Below are 21,061 nucleotides of genomic sequence, written 5' to 3' on the forward strand. Positions count from 1 at the left end.
CCTCAAAGGCCAATCTAACTTATTCATCTTTGGAGGATGTGATCAAAGAAGCATTTTGGCACTCTGGCTACTTTCTCCTTTTACCTTCGCTCATTAGCCAACCAAAGCAAAGGCATTTTCTCACTGGGCCCAATCATTGTTGCTCAGAAAGTGTGCCATGTGGATTCTGTACTTACCTGTTGCTGTTGCCAGATTCCCTCCTGCCCCACACTGATGTTCCACTAAGTTATGCTGCTCCCTTGAAAAGAATTAAGGGGCAACACACATGGGCAAGAATGTGCAAGCTGTTCAGAGGCGATTCGTTGTTCTAGAATCTTTTGATTGGGGGTGGAGTCATTTTTGTGATATGTTTAGGGGCTGTTTGAATCCTGATATTGAATCTTGGGTAACAGGCCATGCCAGTATCCCCTTTGTTCTCAATCATTAATCCATGTCAATTACCGGTTTTACAATCTCATGTGGATTGAAAACCACAAGAAATGAGTCCCTCTCTCTTCTCATTTGTGTAAATTTGCTTTAGTATTTAAATGATATATTAAAAAATATTTTTTATTATATTTTGATTTTTATTTTTATGTAACTTTTCTCTTTTTTGTCTCATTTGTTAGTTTTCATTACATTTCTCATATCCTTATGGTGGTCACGTTTCCTTGTTGGTAGCTGCACTAATTTGATCTCGTCCATTGAATCTTTTGTTTTCAAACAGGTGCCAGCCATAATAACCTGGTCAGACCTCTTGGCATATTTAATTAGCATAACACTGCATTGCCAGGTGGTTCTTGTGACAATGGATATAGTACTTAAAACAAGAATAAACTGTTTATTCACAGGAGTCCATTAATAATGGAATATAATAATGCCATTGTACAGTAGGAAGATCACACTCATCAGGAAAGTGAATGATACAGATAACAATCACCCTGCAACCTCCTCCACCAAAATGACATGGTGGGAAGCATGTTAGTGTCAGTGACTGCATTTTCCCAGTTAATCTGAAACAGCATGGTGACAATATTAATATTCATGAAACCAGAAGTTGCTGATGAAAAAGCCAAGGCCAGCATGATGATCTGGCTTCGTCTTGTATTCCACATTGATTAATGACCAGAAAATATAGTAATATTACATTGATACAGAAATTTCCTGTGACTAGTCTCTCTTGTCTTGTGACTGGATTGCTTGATACAACAATTTTCCATTGCTTGTAATTACCACACTTGCAGTATATACTCATAAGTTGAGTCCAGTTGCTTGTAATTACCACACTTGCAGTATATACTCATAAGTTGAGTCCAGTTATGAACAACATAGAAATTATATGCCATCACTTTGGTGTAATCATTATGCTTTTTTAACCCAAGTACTTTTTACAATTGCCTGTATGTGGATTGTGTATTTTTGGTTCATTAAAAAAATATAGTAATAAAATGTTACTTTTGTCATTTTTATTATCATCTCCTTAATTTCCACTGATAAATTTGAGAATATTATTAAAAGATGATTGCTGCATAAGAATAGCATAAAAGTACTTTTTTTTATTAGCTATTTATAACAACTGTATACAGACCATTTCCATGAAAACAGACAGGTTTCTTCAAATATGAACTTTGCCTCACAGATTCGTTATATTGATAAGCTGGTTAGTTAGCAGACCAGTCTATCCTTTTAAAGAAAATGGCACCAAATGTTTAGCAAAATGCATTATAGTGTGACTTGTGTATGTTATAGTATGGAAAATGTTAGAGCAGATGGATCTTTTCAAACTTCAAAACATGTCAGATCAGAAAAAAGGACAAATCAACACTGCTTTACAAAAGAAGAATATGAGAGTAATGTAATACACCACTTTAAGCACATGATCATGCTCATTGCAGAATTCTCCAATTTACAGTCATTCAACGAAAGTTAGATAGTCTAGTTAAAGGGAGTGCTGAAACATAAATAATTTTTCATTTTATTTTGTATTTGTTTTCTGACTCTAATGCATATAGATTTAACCCTGTGACAAGATTTTTAAATAGATGCAGAATCAGGTTGGTAGCAAAAATAAATGTATCTTTTTCATAAATGCTGTAATTCTGGCATGTAATATATAGATTATACTATTTATGCCACAATTACTTTTATTTGCCACTTATAATAATAATTACGTTTATACCTCTCACAGGGTTGGCATGTATGCATGTAGTAATTTGTACGCCTTATTATGACATTTGTAGTGCATAGGGTTACCCTTGTCTGTCTGTGCATCTCAGGGCCGCATACATGAAATTCTGCAGTAAGCCCATGTGAATTACAGATAAGATGGCAGTGGGTCCCCTGACCATTGAGGTTCCTGTAATTTCATCCTAGTTGTCCTACCCTGTTTGCTGCCCTTGTGCATCTGTCATGCCATGGTTAAGATTTTGTGTTTAGGTAAGTTTTCAGGCTTTGTGATGAGGCACCCCTCCTCAGAGAACACAATTTTACTAAATGCTTATATTATGATTGAGCTAAAGTTGAATGAAACATGAGTACCGGGATATACAAAGTCAGTAATGATGTAACTAGGACCTCTTCTCTAGAGTCAGCTATTACGAATAGCTGGCTAGGCTTTGTCATAGTTTTTGTTTCTAAACCTTAACCTATACATTTGATTTTTTTTTTCTTCAAAAGGGGTGGAAATCCATAAGTCTGGTGAGGACAAGGTGTACAAACTGTTTTTGGACCCAACTGGACGCCACCTCATAATCAGCATGGAATCACAAGAAAACGTCTACCTTTCAAGAAACTCCAAAAAGACTAGATCTATTGCGAAACTGAAGGTTTAGTTTATGTTAATTATTTTAGCATCACAAATATGTAGTTAAACAGAGTAAGAATTAAAAAATAAAATTAAAAATCTTTTCAGTGAAGTTTGAGAGTTTATTTTAGCATATATCAATTTATACATCAGTTTATGAGGGAAACATAAGTAGTGTGTGTGCATGTGTATGTGTGGGCATGCATGCGTGTGTGAAAAAGAGAGATGGAACACTATCATTGAGTTTGGTTCTTTGAGATTTGTTGTACTGGATACACATTAGTGTAAAATTAGATTTTTCACTAATTGAAGAACATTTAATCAGACCACCTGTGGTGACAACTGCTCACATCAGTACATGTTTCTTGTAAGGTTTATCTTATTTCTGTTGCTATTTCCTATTTTATTAAAATGTAAAGAAGTCATATGTATATAATCTGCTATACCTAAAATTTTGGAAATGGTAATTACTTTGGTTTACTATGCATTGGTGTCTACAGGTTTTACATGGAGTTTCTCTTTAGAATTTCTCAAAGTTCCCAGTGAGTTTCAGGTCAAAAGATCAAAAATTAAACTTGCTAGAACAGGATGTCAGATTGAAGAAAGAAATGAAAGAAATATGCCTGTGCTATTTTTTTTACAGGGTCATCTGATAGAGAGTGTGGGATGGAACTGGCAGAATGTAAATGACAACACCACAGGGGCAATTCTCCTGGGCACTAGTAAAGGTGGGTTGAGTACCATATAGTTGTAGACTGCCATTAATGGGCAATAGTAAAAGTGGGCTAAGTACAGTAAAGTTACCATGAATGGGCACTAGTAAAGGTGGGCTAGGTGCTGTTTAGTTGTTGTATACTGCCGTGAAAAAGCACTAGATAAGGTGGGCTAAGTATAAGTTGTTGTAGACTGCCATGAATTCACTGTTGTTCATGGGTACCAATGGTCATGTGGGCATTGGGCTAGGTACAGTTTAGTTGTCATAGACTGACATGAATGGGCACTAGTAAAGGTGGACAAAGTACTGTTTAGTTGTTTTAGACTGTCATTAATTCAATTTTTTTATATTATTGTGGATCTTTTACTTCAGAAGACCATTAACTTAAAGATCCAGTGAACAAAGACTTGTCTTACAAACTGAATGTTCTAATTAGAGTTAAAAGCTGAAAAACAAGTGAAACAACCTTAGGTTGAGCTAAACCTGACATGCACATTGGAAAAAAGGTTGAGTTTGGAATTGGTTCGATTAAATGGCATCTTTTCAATTTTAGTGCACATTTAGAAATATTTGTATACATTGTGGTCTCATTGTTGTATTTGAGGTTTGGTACAATTTTATGTTGATGTAACATGTCAGAAGACAACCTGCTAGACTGGTGCTCACAACCTTGCTCCATAGCTCAGATTAAACCTGCAGGGCAAGAAACTAAATGAGTTTCTCATTGACTCTGCAGGGAGAGTCCTGGAGTTGACTAAGGTCAATAAAATCCTTTTGGGACTCCATGTCTTTTTGAAAGGCCTTTGTGTGTAACAGTGAGATTCATTGTGCTAAAATCCCAAGAGAAAACCTTTATAATGTCAGCTTCATTGGATAATTTTTTTATATTTTTTTTTTGGTATTTATGTGCTTAAAGTCATTGTTCAGTACACTACAGGCAGTACATGGTGGCCATTGTATTTGGTGGATGAGGAACCTGGGAAAACCCTGGAAAGAACCACTGAAGCTGGGACGCTGGTGGCAAGCTTTCTCACATATTGGCAAAACCTGAGACTCAAACCCACATGGTCAGAGGTGGGATGTGTGAGAAATCTATCAGGTTAAGTGCCTTAGACCCCCAATTCTCTCTGTGCGTTTGTCCCCCAGTTGGCTTAACAATGTGTAAAGTGGTCCCTGATAAAGCATCTGCATGTCACACAAGGCAGCTAATGAGGCAACTTTTTGCACTGGGATGCATCACTTGATGTTCATGCTACAACAGACTTGAACTTTTTAAAAGAGTTGCATTTATATTAAAACTTGACTTTGTTTTTTAAGGACTTTTGGCCTTTATCTTTTTCCTTCAGATACTTTCCCGTCATATTAAAATTAGGAATATAAGCTTACTACTTCCCAAATCCATCCATCATAAAAAGACAGAAATCAGCTTTTCCATCAAGATCATACAAAGGGCAGTAACTTTTGTCCATTACCCCTTTTGACATTGTGAGGTGTTGCTAGTTCTAAGCTTTTGTTTCATTACAGTATCCAGCTTTGTCCTGCTTTTTTTTCAACTATCTAACCCCGAATTTGGGTTTGTATTGTGTGTTGTGTAATAACCTTTTACTGCAGGTGGTATACATTAATATTTGTTTATATTTTGACCAATCTTGTTATAAATTTGTCAAAAGAAGTTGTTTATTCTGACCATATACTCCTGTACGGTATCACTGATATATGTTGTGATTCATGCTTGTGTGTACAATGTGTTCTTTGCTTACTTTAACAAGTGTTGTTTTGGTGACTGAATTAGATGTTATTAATTTACTAATGTTTTTTTCATTCTTCTTGTGTTGAAGTGGAATATTATGACAAAATGTTCTAAATGTAAGAAATTTAAGGCAAACAAGGACATGAATGGTGCATATGATACCTGCACCAAAATGTAAACTTCGAGTGTACTTTGCCACTGACATGCATTGTAAACACCTTGTGGTCAGAAGATATCTGGTTGACAGTTCTGCAGAAAAGTTTCATAAATGGAGAAAATCTTGTAAAGAGCAGACAGGTGTGTAGAGTATTCATTCAAAGAAAGAATCAATTGCAAGCCTAGTGGGGGAGGACATTTTTGGGGTTCCCACCTCCATGAAAGGTGATACATATGAAGCCATAGGCTGCCATCATGTTAGTGGAAGTGGGGGGAGCAAGGGAGTCTTTTACACCATTGTTCCTATTACAGATCATTGCCCAGAGGCGACATTGCAGTTACTCAATTCAAAGCTGTTTTTGCCCATTTGTATGTATCGAGCATCAGTATATAATAATTTTAAAAGCAGGAGTGTCTCCACATTATTAGGCAACCCAGTGTACTCAAGTCTCCCTGCATGTCTGAGCATTGCCTTCAGGCCTGTAAGTCCAGATGGATGTTGTTTTTTTACTGGATCTTTATTATCTTCATGTATTACATTAATATCATAAAATTTTATCCCAGCTGCTGACCATTCTGTCCAGCTGTCTGATCATACGGAGATTTTACTGACAGATCTGAAAGATCCATCTCACCACACCTATGGCATGGCAGGCACTGTCTGTACCACTATTTACATGGTCCATTCTGCCAGAAAACCATCCATCCATAACAGGATGATGAATCCATCATATGGACCCTGCTAACCATTTGATCACAGCCTTTATACAATGATGGTATTGTGTGACATGTATGATTAAAATGCCTTGCTGCTTGGCATGTTTTAGGCAGAGCTATACCAGAATAACACACAGTGATGCTAATGCTGAAGAGCTGATATACTTGACTGCCTTCAGCTTTAAGGCTGTGGTTGAAGAGCTGATGACTTGACTGCCTTCAGCTTTAAGGCTGTGTTTGAAGAGCTGATGTACTTGACTGTCATCAGCTTTAAGGCTGTGGTTGAAGAGCTGATGACTTGACTGCCTTCAGCTTTAAGGCTGTGGTTGAAGAGCTGATAACTTGACTGCCTTCAGCTTTAAGGCTGTGGTTGAAGAGCTGATGACTTGACTGCCTTCAGCTTTAAGGCTGTGGTTGAAGAGCTGATGTACTTGACTGCCTTCAGCTTTAAGGCTGTGGTTGAAGAGCAGATGTACTTGACTACCTTCAGCATTAAGGCTGCGGTTGAAGAGCTGATGTGCTTGACTGCCTCAGCTTTAAGGCTGTGGTTGAAGAGCTGAAGTACTTGACTGCCTTCAGCTTTAAGGCTGTGGTTGAAGAGCCGATGTACTTGACTGCCTTCAGCTTTAAGGCTGTGGTTGAAGAGCCGATGTACTTGACTGCCTTCAGCTTTAAGGCTGTGGTTGAAGAGCCGATGTACTTGACTGCCTTCAGCTTTAAGGCTGTGGTTGAAGAGCTGATGTACTTGACTGCCTTCATCTTTAAGGCTTTGGTTGAAGAGCTGATGACTTGACTGCCTTCAGCTTTAAGGCTGTGGTTGAACAGCTGATGTACTTGACTGCCTTCAGCTTTAAGGCTATGGTTGAAGAAATTTACTGGGTGTTGCCAGTTTCAGAATGCCCTCCAACCCCAACCCTATAAGATCATGGCCCATTAGATCTTTATGTAAAGGACAATATTGTGTCTTCTGTTGGCTTCTGTAGATGTCAAAAATCAGAGAAATCGCTGACTGCCTGTCCAGCAGAATATGTGTTCCAAGTGATTTTAAGTTTGTTTTCTTCATGAAGCCAGGTACCAGTGATGTTTTCATCTTGCAGGTGCAAAATGCACTCAGATGCCTTTTATAAAAAACGTCCAGCCGTAACAAAAATTTGGCAGTTATCAATATGCCTGCTCCATGTTTCTATTAAACTGATAAAAATGTATTAAATGCTACATCAAAGCTTGTATGTAATATCATAGTCATGTCTTTGATGTTGAACTTGGCCTTATTAGCAATCTTCCAGCTTCCTGAAAAATCAGTCAATGAGTATGCCTGGGTAGTAGCAGTCAATGAGTATGCCTGGGTAGTAGCAGTCAATGAGTACGCCTGGGTAGTAGCAGTCAATGAGTATGCCTGGGTAGTAGCAGTCAATGAGTACGCCTGGGTAGTAGCAGTCAATGTGTATGCCTGGGTAGTAGCAGTCAATGAGTATGCCTGGGTAGTAGCAGTCAATGAGTATGCCTGGGTAGTAGCAGTCATTGAGTATGCCTGGGTAGTAGCAGTCAATGAGTACGCCTGGGTAGTAGCAGTCAATGAGTATGCCTGGGTAGTAGCAGTCAATGAGTATGCCTGGGTAGTAGCAGTCAATGAGTATGCCTGGGTAGTAGCAGTCAATGAGTATGCCTGGGTAGTAGCAGTCAATGAGTATGCCTGGGTAGTAGCAGTCAATGAGTATGCCTGGGTAGTAGCAGTCAATGAGTACGCCTGGGTAGTAGCAGTCAATGAGTATGCCTGGGTAGTAGCAGTCAATGAGTATGCCTGGGTAGTAGCAGTCAATGTGTATGCCTGGGTAGTAGCAGTCAATGAGTATGCCTGGGTAGTAGCAGTCAGTGAGTATGCCTGGGTAGTAGCAGTCAATGAGTATGCCTGGGTAGTAGCAGTCAATGAGTATGCCTGGGTAGTAGCAGTCAATGAGTATGCCTGGGTAGTAGCAGTCAATGAGTATGCCTGGGTAGAAGCAGTCATTGAGTATGCCTGGGTAGTATCAGTTAGTGAGTATGCCTGGGTAGTAGCAGTCAATGAGTATGCCTGGGTAGTAGCAGCCCGAATTGCAAGAGTCATTAACAGATTGGCACTTCATTCAATGGCAAATGTTCTGGCTTGCCAGCTACTCTAGATTTAATATGACATTTCACATGTCTTTGTTCCATGTTGCTCAATATGCATAGTGCCCTGACATTGAGCATGACACCATTTGGGTTACTGTTGCTTTTTGGAGGCAAGATTTATGAAATTATGAGACAAGCAGCTCAGTAAGTACATCTTTAACTTGCTGCTCAGCCTCCACAGTCATTTAAGCCTGATAAATATCTACTGCAAAGGAAGGATACTTGGAAACAAAAAGAGAAGTGGCAAAGGAAGGATACTTAGAGACAAAAAGGGAAGGCATAGTTCACAGGATCAGTTGTAATCTCAAACAAAGTTTAAAAGGAAACTTTACAGAGTGGGAAAGAAATGGAGTTTCTTCTATCCAAGCGACCTACCTCTCACTGTTGACTTGCCATTCTGACCACCCACAGACAACCTGCTGTTGGATGCTAGACTTCTGCAGATCAACTCTTGCTGGATAGCTCTATTTCCACAAAATGAGTAGCTGATCCCATTAGTTTCAGAGGGGCTTCAGATTTCTTTTATCCAACCCACTCCTCTTTCATTCTCTCCTCATGACAGAAATACCATCAGATATGGAAATTGTCAAAATTATGCAGCATGAGATCTGGTGGTTAATTAGCAAGCAGCCAGTGGAGATTGATTGATAACCAAAATCTCCATGGATCCTAATGCAGTATGTTAATGACATGCTCAGGCTGATCATCAACCTCAATCAGTAGCAGTTTCAACAAAAATCAATGATGGAGACTTCATGATTAATCCGACTTTTCATCAGTAGGGACGAGTTTCCATGTTTCCATCTGATCGTTGCTTGCTTTCACATCTGCATCCACTTGGCGTCATGGAAATTTCTTGATTTTGTTTGCATTGGGAATTTTTACAAGTTTAGAGTTCTTCCATTTGGTCTAAACATAAGCCCACTGGCCTTGACAAAAATCATGGACTGTATTAACACCCTTTTCCAGTCGACTTCATCCACAGTGACAGTGGCATATTTGGATGACATTCTTTACAAACATGGTAAGTTGTATTCTTGTCAGAGGCAGAAATCATCTTCTATCCCTTTTGAGTCATCTTGGCTTTCTAGTGAACTGAGAAAAGTTTGAGCTCAACCTGTCCCATTGTTTTGTCCATCTGGGTATGGAGTTTACCAGTCTCAATCTTGTATGACTTCCGCATGTTTGAACTCATGGAGTCCATTTCCAACAGATACTATATTACAGCAGAAGAGTTTTGCAGCATAGAGTATCCATTACAGCAGCTGAACTGAACCTATTGGGCCTTTGTTTAGTGTGCCCCTTACAAGTGATATTGCCTCTTTTTCAATCAGTCAAAAGGGCAGGATCATGAACAAGGCACTATCATTCCTCCATCAGTGGTGCAAGCACAGTTGGCTCAAGACAGGAATTCCTCTGGAAAGGCCACAGCTGGAAGGTACACTGATTATGAATACCAAATAATGGAGGTTGGAAAGCCCACCTTTGCCAGGCTTCAGTACAGTCTGCAGCAAGTTCAGGTTGGAGGAAATAATGAGATTGGATAAGTATTCTTGGAGCAACATAATTTACTAAAAAATTTACTTTCCAGGAACTCAAGGAAGAACTTGTATTTTACACAACAGGTCTGGGAATTCAATTTCTTCCTGAGTGTTCCAGCAACTGTTTAATGTGGCAAATACAAGATCTATTGTAAATTGTAAGATTATTTTCAAATGGTGAAGAGGAATGATATATATATATATATATATATATATATATATATATATATATTAAAAAGCCTAGAAGCAGTTTTACTAATTTATTTCAACATATGCCAAACATCAACTTAGATGAATTGACATAGTCATTTAATAATTAAGGAATTATACCTTCTTCTTTCAGGGGCCCCGAGTGGCCAAGTGGTCTAAAGCACTCTCCATCACTGATCACTGCCATCTCACCTCTGTCTGCATGGGTTCGAGTCTCGGGTTCGGCCAATGTGGATATGTGAGAAAACTTGCTGGTAGCTTCTCGTGTGTCGGTGGTTCTTTCCAGGGATTTCTCGGGTTCTTCCTCCGCCATTAATACTGGCCGCCATGTACAGCCTATCTTGTGCTGAAAAATGGCGTTAAACCCTATAACAACAACAACAACCTCCTTCTTTCCTTGCATTTTGAGTCTGAAGTCTAAGTCGGATGTAAAAAATCCTGATTGTTCCAGTAACTATTATTAACTCTGTGTATAATGGTAGTTACTGCATTCACTAAAGAGAGGAATTCTTTATCAAAAGTATCTTCCACGCCCCAAAACATGCTTTACCCATAAGACGCATGCTCCGCTAATTTTTAAGTACAGCTGGAACTGCTTCACCGTATAAAATTGGGCTTGGTTTCTTGGCTTTTACAATATTTTTGAGACATATGCTACCTGGGAAATGGGAGCTAAGAACATGCTGAGATTGCCAACCCATACCGACCTGGGCATATATAAGGAATCCATGACCACTGGATTAAATGTCTGATGAGACTGCTATGGTGGCCTAGTAGTTAGAGTGTCTGCCTAGGATGTGGGAGGTTGTGGGTTCAAACCCTGGCCAAGTCATACCAAAGACTTTTAAAAATGGTACAAACAGCTGCCTTGCTAGGCACTCAGCATTAAGAGGTTAGTATTAGGACTGGTTGGCCTGATATTAGAATAATGTGACTAGGTAGGACATCATGCTACATGTCTGCGGCATGTTACCCCAGGGTTAGACATCACTATAAACTGTCACACTGCAGACATCATAGTGATATGACTGAAAAATTGTTAAAGCTACATTAAAAATCCAAATCACACACACATATTCAGGTCTGATGCCCTACCGTCTAAGCTACTGTGTCTTCCCAGTAAAATTTGGACTAGTTCAGTATTATGATTGGAAAAACATTTTGGTGAGATAAAGCACATGCTTTGCAACTTTGTTTTAGCTGGAAATTATCACTTGAGACTCACTAATTGGCAAGACAGCTAATATTATCCATTATATGATACCATATTTTGAAATGAATGACATAGCAGTCCTGCAGCCAATCTATTTTTTGTTGCTTACTTCCCCTGCTTTTGATCTTTCAGGTTTGATATTTGAATCAGAGCTTACAGTGAATGAAGACACCAAATTCTGGCAGGGAAGTCTTGACCAGTATATGAAACAGGTGGGTTGATAACTTTGTTCTTGAATAATCAAATACCAGGCCTAACTTGGTCCTTGAATACTCAAATACCAGGTTTAACTTAGTCCTTGAATATTCCAATACCAGGCTTAACTTAGTCTTTAAAATGCAAAGCCAAACCATAGTAGATGACATTACTGGTATTATTGTAGTCTTCATGAACCAGACCATTTGAAGGCATAGGTCTCTACCACATGATGGTTTGGTATAAACTGATGAGTCGTTCCCAAGAATTATGTTGATTTCATTATTTGATAAAATGAGATAATGTCTTGCATCATTGTCATGATACAGTGATGACCGGTTTATTTTACATGTGGACATTTCCATTGGCTGATTGAGACACACTTCCTGCAGTTGACATCAGTTTTAAAATTTGTTTTCCAGGTCTTTTAACTCATTCGACCCTAACCCTGCCTGTAGGCGTGATGAGACTGTACCCTATATTTCCGAGCTCTTCAGCATCAGGGTCATTTAAGATACACCAAAGTGGGTGGTATTACAAAAAAGCAGACAGATACAGCTCTACAATGATACCAAATAATCTGTAAGATCTAGTTGCACTACAAAATACAGAGGGAAAAACCTAACTTTTTGGAATTGTTTTTTTTTCTCACCCAAAATTCGCTTGTGGTCGGAATGCGATTTTGTGATAGGATTTTATACCTTTTGGCCTCAGATCTAAGGCAGACTGGTCTGAACTGCACACAGACAGGTGAACCTTTGCAAAAACTAGGATATGGTGAGCATTTGGAATAAAGAGTGGTCTCCATACGAAAATGATGGGTCCATTAAGAAGAAGAAAAAAACTCCCAAATTTTACCTTTCTGCTTATGCGCAAGCAAAATAACCAATGGAAAACGATGTTTCTAATACAACTAGGCATTAGTCTCATGGAAAATCTGTTGAAAGCCAATGTATTACATTGTATTCAGAAATAGCCCCCAAAATGTCTTTCCTACTCACATTTTAGGTGGAAACAAAAAAAACCTTCAGGGCTGAATGAGTTAATAAAAAAAATGACAAATTTTTATATTGAAATGAAAAACAATTATTTTTAAAATTCTTTATACTCGTTGAATCAAAAGAATACTTTCATCAGCAAATAATGTTTTATTAATTTTTTAAGCTTGGACTGACAAAATCTGATGAGGTATTAGATCTTTGTATTATTTTCAAGTTATGACAGAATTTATTTAGGCTTTTTGTCTTTTTCTCTGCTATTTAAGTTATTATTTTGGTTTAGTTTCAATAATTCTGTCATACGTACCATTTTGTTTTGCGGATATGTTTGCTTTTGGTAAGCTTTGTGCTGGATGGCATTGAGTACCTTTCAATGAGAAAACCCATTTAAGTTTCCTTGCAAATTTGTTTGGATGTCATTGAGTATTAGATATACCTTTCAAAGAGAAAACCCATTTTAGTTTTGTTTGGATGTCATTTATGCCTTTGTTTCAGATTATATATGTATTTTTCAAGTACAGTAACCATGTGACATGAAGGAATATCACATATCACATAATATTGTGCAAACCAATGTAAAAACATCTCCCATTGGAATCCTGTATCACATATCACATGATGTTGTGCCATGCAATGAAATAACAGGTCACATAGGAATCGTGTAATAATTAAAATATTTTGATGATAATTTCTTACTTATGGCTAATGTTGGTTAACTTTACACATATGCTTATCAGTCATGATAAATAAAGCTACAGTATATGGTCATAAGTGGAATAAGTCATCCCACTTGAAAATATTCCACATTTCGCAGTAGAAATTTATCAGTTTTTAAACAAAATTAGAACTTTTTGCAACCATCTGGAAAATCTTGAAATAGCTCCTCCTTCTGAAATAGATGTTATACCAGCATGGGGATTTCAATTGAAGACTGCTTATGGTGGTTCCTGTTATATTTATTTTCATTTTTCCTAAACAATACAAATAAATGCATTGGGATATCATTTGTTATTGTGAAAAGCTGTGGCATTTTTTAAAACTTGAAATTCACTTATGGTCATGTACTGTATGTAGTCACTGCCAAGTTTGTGATTGAAGATTCTTTAATTAGACATTTAAGCTTATTTGTATAAAATTTGTGGAAGTCCCACTTTATGATTCTGACTTTAAACCTCCATTTTTTATGCATAGCTTTAATGTTATTGTAGTCTGAAGATTTATAGCTGAAAGTTTTTTCAACTTATTTATATTAGACTGTTTTCGGTATAAAAAGATATCATTGAACATGCTGTAAACATAACACTCAATATCAGCACAGATAGTTGATAGAACAAAATCACTTCTGAATGTTGTTTGGGGTACATTTTCTCACATTTCCTTGATGTTTTGATAACAGTCCATGATCGTTTCAGTCTTGGCTTTCTTCTGTGGATGTAAAGCTAAATTGTTGTGTGTTTACTGCTGTTTTGCATATCTGTTAAGTCTGGTCCCTGCATGCAATATATGTGATATCTTGCATTAGTCTTCTCATTATCAACTAGCTGAGAGGTAAATTACCATCTGCATTACCAAATGAGCTATCAACTTTTGCATCAATATTTTTTGCAGTAACATAGCCTATTATTTTTAATTTTTGATTCAGCTACTTTAAAAGATAATTGGAAGGATGTTACATGATACAAGTCTCAAGTTAGTTTCAGAAAGTATACATGCATCCCATTTTAAATTATCTTATGCCATTTAAAGTAATGCAGACTCAGTTTCTTTGTACTAGTGTATTGGCTTTACTCCTTAATTAAAAATCCATTAGGATCAGACTTCTTCCTTTTCTGACAAAAGAGTGGATAGGAATGTGTGACAGGAAAAGTGTGTAATTTATAACAGGTAAAGTGTGTAATGTGTGACAGGTGAAGTGTGTAATGTATGACAGGTGAAGTGTATGATGTATGACAGGTAAAGTGTGTAATTTATAACGGGTAAAGTGTGTAATGTATGACAGGTGAAGTGTGTAACATATGGGAGGCAAAGTGTGGTAATGTATGACAGTTAAAGCATTAAAGACTTTAGCACACATCTCTGCTTACTAATGTCATTGCAAACTTCCAACTTTTTTAATTCCACTGTAATAAATATTAATAAATACTGTAGTTGGATGAAAGTGATGAAGTTACAATTTATCTGGTGTGTAATTGGCCCATCACAGAAATTTTTGCTAAGGCAAGGTAAGCTCATTTTCTATCAAGATAACAGAATTGAAATTCAGTTTATATAAACAGTAAGGGTACATTTCCTCAGAATCTTTTTTAGATGGTATGAATTGTTGTATATATTATGATTTTGATCTTCATCACCATATCCAGTAGAGTGTGTCATAATGATCTCCATTGTGTATATCAATATTGTCCCACTATCTCTCTCCCTGATTCCTTCTTTTTGATCTTATAGAAGATAAAATATATGATATCTGCATATTAATGAATACAATATTTCTCATTAGCTTTATCAGCTAACAGCTCCAGTGACTGGAATAGAGTTTGATCGGATGCCTTCAGACTCTTTGACTGAGTATCAGTATTTCATACTTGCCACTACACCCAGGTGGGTATCCATTGTTTGTAGTTGTGTTACCTGTACTAACAGTGATAAATATACAGTGGTCCCCCTCATATACATCCACTCCTCCTGCACCAGGAAAGTGGCCTTATAAGATGGGTGGCCTTTCCATGGGGGGGGGGGGACTATATTTGTGAGATGTGTATGTATATGTGTATATAGTAGGAAAGGTAATTATAATTTAAAGCAGTTAATATCTTCATTTAAAAATAGCATTAATTATTAAAATATTCTTGTCTCAAAAACATTTATTTCAAGGTAACTTATAGTTCGTGGGGTATTGTTGGCATGCGCATTGGTGGTGCTCTACAGTTTCATATTTTGCATAGGGTTAGAATTTTAAAGAAAAAGAATTTTCCCAGCTTTCTTCACTGGTTATACTGGCTATTTAAAAAAGACCTTGTATATCTTAGGTATAGTTCAAAGAACCTTTAATTCCCTTTATTTTGGTGTATATTGATGGGTGTGATATGGATTATAGAGCATACAGCATGGTCTTACTCCAAATAGGCACCTTTAAAAAAAAAGTGCTATCTCCACTTGGTCATTTGATGGCTCCGGTGGCTTAGTGGTTAGAGCATCCACCTCGGATGCAGGAGGTCATGGGCTGGATTCCCGGCCAATTCATACCAAAGACTTACAAAAATGGTACTAACAGCTGCCTAGCTTGGCACTCATCATTAAGAGGTTAGTGTTAGGACTGGTCGGCCTGGTGTAAGGATAATGTGACTGGGTGGGACATGATGCTACATGTCTGCCACATGATGCCCCAGTGCTGGACATCACTTTAAACTGTCACACTGCAGACATTGTAGTGATATGACTGAAAAATTGTTAAAGCTACGTTAAAAATCCAAATCACACAAACACACACACACCACTTGGTCATTTTCACTTCCTGAACTTAAGAGGTAAATTGTACAAAAAAGAGCCAACAATTTTTTTTACATTTTATATATTTGGTAATTCATTCATTGCACTTTCAGAAGCTGTTATTGTCTAGTCTGGCAAATCTCATTTTCGTTATTTTAATAGCTGCTATGGATAGTGTACTTTAGACTAATTCAGGCTGATTTTTTTAAGCAAAAGGGAGCAGTCATTTTAGTTAGCAGTATGCTTAGATCATGTACAATTTCAAAAAGTACAATATCCAAAGAAATGTCAGCCACATTACATCAAAGTAGCATTGAGGTATGCCAACATTCTCTCCACTGTGCATGTTTTTAATGCAAACAACTTCACCTTACATACAGCACTCTCTCAAAAGTAGATAATAACTGGTGAGCACCCCTATTACAGAACCATTCGAAAATGTTATTTGAAACTTGGTACATATTATGTTTCGTATTTAAAATAATTTTCTTTATATTTATTCCATTTTCCCACTGCTGCAGAATGTTCTCCTTATTTTTACTCTCGTTTATTTGAGTCTTCCAACATAATTTTTTTGGCATGTGAACTCTCCTCATTGTCGTCAATTCGAATAACTTTTATTTTTCTTCTAAAGTATTATTTCTTATTCACGTGATGACATGTTAAAGTTTTGTAATGATTTATTCCTATGTGGCTAATCTTACAATACTGCAATTTAATTTTGCAGATGAAACATTTGTAAATGAAATACCTTATACAGGAAGTGATAAATGAACTGTCACATGATTTTTCAGTCTTTGTCTGGTACCCCATTTTGTTTAATGTTAATTGTTTCTGTATGTGTGTGTGTGTGTGTTTATCCACAAAATCTATTTTTAGCCTATCTGACCATGTTATGGTCTTGACAGTTGTCATAATCATCAATTTTTTTTAAAATCCACTGTGTGAAGCCCAAAGCTGTATCAAAACACTGCTGACCCTATTTTTATCTGACCATGTTATGATCTTGACAATTAAAAATATCCGGTCGTAAGCGTCAGTTAAAAAAAATCCGCTGTGTGAAGCCCAGAGATCAATCAAAGCTCTGCTAACCACATTATCTGCAAACGTAGGTGTTCATGATATAATAATAACCGTAGTGGTACATGTATTTAGCTAACACTTCTTTCAGTAACGAAAACCTGACATCCGGAAACAGATATTGTGAAAGATAATTGGATTACTTACCTCACTGTAATTAAATATTGGTTCTAGACAAATTAATAATAAAATGTGGTCACTTGTGAGGGGTAAATTTTATATTTGTGCACTAATATGGTGGCTGCTGGTTGCGTTAGCACTTTGGCCTTTCTTGAGGGATACTTTTGAATACAAACTTGTTGGTGCCAAGGGATTCTGGTCGTAAAGAGTGGGTGACTGCTGGTTGGGGGGTGCGTTCGTGTGGGGGGGGCCACTGTATTCTCAAAATCAGTATCAAATTTGTCAGCAGTGTTCATCTTTGGTGTTAAAGTTGTTCAAGTCTAGACTGTAGCGCATTGTAAGTCCTTTTGCAGATGGAAGAAATTTTTTTGTGGAATCTGAAATACAAATTTGTTTCAATTACTTACTAAATATCATTTAGTAACATCATTATTTTCCTGAAGGATTGCCACTTTAATACATCATCAGTTATTGCATAGATAAATGCATATTCTCCAATATTAGGAAATGAACAGATATTGCTAATGAAGGAAACTGATAATTTTCAGTTAAATCATTCAAAGTTTTGTCCAAAATATCACTTTAGTCCTTATATGTGTTCTATTTTATTTTTCTAGCTCATCTCTTAAATTTAACAAATACTATTTCAATAAAAGTTATGCTTAAATGGCATAATTTTGGTTTGTTGAATTTTAGAAATATGGATTCCAGCTATTTAAATATTATTCAGTATAGAATGATAAATGGAATCTTTTTCAGTCGACTTTACCAGTTCATTGGAGGTGTGTCTAAGACTGCAGAGCCTCCAATGTTTGGACAGATGTTCCAGCAGAACAGTGAGAGTGATCAAAGTATTTACTTTATTTACTGATTTTAGATTTATCTTTCTTTTGCAAATACATTACCTGATCATAATATGTCACAGACATTAACAACATCCTTTGTCTTAGCAACAACGGTGTTAAAAGGTCTGCTTGCTGGGGCAGAAGTCAGACTAGAGTGGACTCCCTTGGATAGAAGGATTAGTGCCAAACCCCATCAATCACCAGTTATTACTGCCCATTCATTCAGCATATTCTTTACAGGGCCACTCAAATGTGCCTTTTCATCATTTGAGTGATTCCTTGTAGTTTTCTAAACTTGGAGAAGTATACTCCATATATATATTTGTCTAAATCTTGCTTTTCATTGTCGATAAATATTTAACACTTATATATTCTAGCTTCATCATATGATATGTTTATCAGCGCCATCTATATTGTCTGAACATTGGTTGATAGTACCTGCAACTCAGTACTAGATCCTTCTGTTTGTTATATTAGCAGATGTCAGGTAAAAGATTATTTATTCCATGTAAGGAAATCATTTTTGCAGTATTCTCTGGCATTTGTCTTAATTCATAACTTCCACGTTGCAGTAATTTCAGCATGATGGTTGTTTGAATTCACCTGCATTTAGGACTCAGCATTCCATGGGACTTGCCAATCATGTCAGAGGACATCCAAATCATGTTCAGGACCCCTCACCCATTGTTTAGGGCTTTCTTCACTGCAGATGTCTAAAGAGACATGTACAATGCAGACATTATGGAACAAGAAGTGAGTGCTGTTCTTAGAAAGAAATGCAAAATTATCAAGATTTTGCTCCAGACTTTTGTTGGTTCCCAAGGACAATTAATTCAGTTATAGATCTTACAGGTATGAGAATCTTCAGAAAATTCCCAGTTTCAGGGATATTTTGCTTCAAATTATTGAATGTCATCAGTTTCTAGTTGGTCCTAGATGATCAAAATTGAAGGACTTTCTGAAGGGTTATCCATAGTGTCAGGAGAATTCACTGAAACTTGTTGGAATTTTTGAAAATTTTTAAATCTCACATCTGATCCAAAGTTCAGGTGCTTTGCTTCAGAGTGGAGATTCAATGCCATTCAGGAGAGAGATTTTGCTCTCAGAAGTCCAGATTGATATCATCATATTCCTTATGATAGTTGTTAATGGCAGTTCAAGAAGTTTTCATGCATGGAGACCATGTACTTAAAACTATCTTTCATGAAAATCATGGATGTAGTCATATCTCACTTCAGAACCATCTATCACTATGGACAGCATTCCACAAAAGCAACAGGTGTGCAGTCTTATGTGTCAAGACATCAGAATCCATTGTTTTAAGTTTTTTTTTCCTGATCAACAAGGACAAATCTTATCTGTTTTATTCTATTCATTTCATTCACTTGGGCAAAGAGTTCAGAAAGTCTCTTGAACAAATCCCGTCCTCATAAGAAACACTGTTTGAAAATCATCTTGCTAGTGTCCACCATTGCTCAGATAATCTAGTTTCAGGCTAGTAATTTATTTGCCTCCTTCGTCTTTTCAGTGTGGCAGTGGACCTCCTTGTCCTTGTCATTTTGTTTTTGAGACTTTTGCAGATGTTCGTCCTTTCCCAGTGGCAGCAAAAATTATACTCTCCAGATGAAATTTATCACTGTTTTGGAATGCATGAGGTCTTTTGTCTTGTGGCAGGCATCCTACTGCAAGATCCACTGCATGAAATCACTGCATAGATGCCAGCATGACAAGCAGGGGTTCCCACCTCCAATCCCAAGACATAAGTTGGGTTTAGCCTCGTAGGAACTATTACTACACATCAATTTCCTGGAGATAAAGACCATAATGAATGACTTTTAATCATGACAGGAAATGCTGTCTGGATAGGTCATTCCCAGTCTGTTCAGCAATTTAATTATTGACGGTTACATCAGAAACCAAGGGAGAACCTCTTGCAGGCTTATTCATAAGGTTAAAGTGCCAAGCTCCAGACCTTCAACTCACCACTCTCAGATCTGAAGCCCATGATAGTCTGTGCCCTTTCATTGAAATGGATCATCTTCAATGCATACAGCTTTACCCCAACTGTCCAGATTCCTGAAGTCTTGCAGAGAACGAGGGAATCAGTACCAAATAATCAAGACTGCCCCCCCCCACCCACCCATCTCAGATGGGCAAAATTATGGCTCAGTAACATCTTGAACATTATGTTGGATAATCTTACAAAGAGCAGATAATCTTACAAAGAGCGGATAATCTTACAAAAAGCAAACTTTCGCTAAGCCTGTTGAAACAGTCATGAATGAATATATTCCATCCAAACCCAGAAATCTTGAATTTGTATGCCTGACTCATATCAAACAAGATATCAAGAAGAACAAGTTCTTCCTACAAATGGTGGACAAATTTACTTAAGCAAGAAAGCCCACACTTTGAAAGCTTATGATTGGAAATGGAGAGTCTTTTTCCACAAATATGAGATGAGAATCATTCCCTCAGTACCACAGACAGCTAACTTCCTCAGTGCCTCTTTGAGGACAACTTTGCTTCCATGACAGTCAGGGCTACTGTTCCAGTCTTCGATACATTTCACCATCATGGAAGGGATGATGTGGGCTCAAACAGAGACCTCTCTTATCATCTTGTGAATTTCAACCAGTCTTGACCCTTTATCTGAAATGGAATATTCCATGGGTTTTGCAGAGATACCAACTATTCTGATTTTTGGTGGAATCATTCTTATTTTTAATCCCAATTATTTCATTACTATTGCCTCTGTCAGATGAATAATTTTTGGTCAGAGATAAACTTGATCACTGGTATAAAGCATGTTTTATCCAAATACCACATTACTTCAGTAAGGTTGATGCAGAAAAGAAATTTTTGGATCAAACTTTGAAGTATTCCTTAATTTTATGTCATAATTTGACTTCATAAAGCTGGCATTCCTATTTCACAACAGATGGGGTTGGTATCTCTGGTTTAGATATAAGTGAACAATACATCCTTTTTGAACCAAATTCCAGAGCATTTATGAATTGTCTGTCACTGAAGGCTTTCTTTTTAGTCACCTTTGCTACATTACGCAGAAGTATATATAAATACCTTATTTGTTGACCAGAA

The 21,061-nt window shown here is 37.1% G+C and overlaps 1 protein-coding gene across 2 annotated transcripts in view; it reads left to right on the top strand.

Moving 5' to 3' along the window:
- The window catches only part of LOC149785159 (vacuolar protein sorting-associated protein 18 homolog), a 130,953-nt gene that overhangs the window by 11,056 nt on the left and 98,836 nt on the right, over positions 1–21,061 (top strand). For both annotated transcript variants that reach the window (XM_089978937.1, XM_089978938.1), the window contains exons 5-9: positions 2,656–2,804; positions 3,426–3,510; positions 11,368–11,447; positions 14,926–15,026; positions 17,874–17,965. In XM_089978937.1, the coding sequence (XP_089835063.1) occupies positions 2,656–2,804; positions 3,426–3,510; positions 11,368–11,447; positions 14,926–15,026; positions 17,874–17,965 (507 nt within the window). The remainder of the gene's footprint in view (positions 1–2,655; positions 2,805–3,425; positions 3,511–11,367; positions 11,448–14,925; positions 15,027–17,873; positions 17,966–21,061) is intronic.

Source organism: Sinohyriopsis cumingii, chromosome 13, assembly GCF_028554795.1.
Source record: "Sinohyriopsis cumingii isolate HCF-2022 chromosome 13, ASM2855479v2, whole genome shotgun sequence".
Classification (NCBI taxonomy): Eukaryota; Metazoa; Mollusca; class Bivalvia; order Unionida; family Unionidae; genus Sinohyriopsis; species Sinohyriopsis cumingii.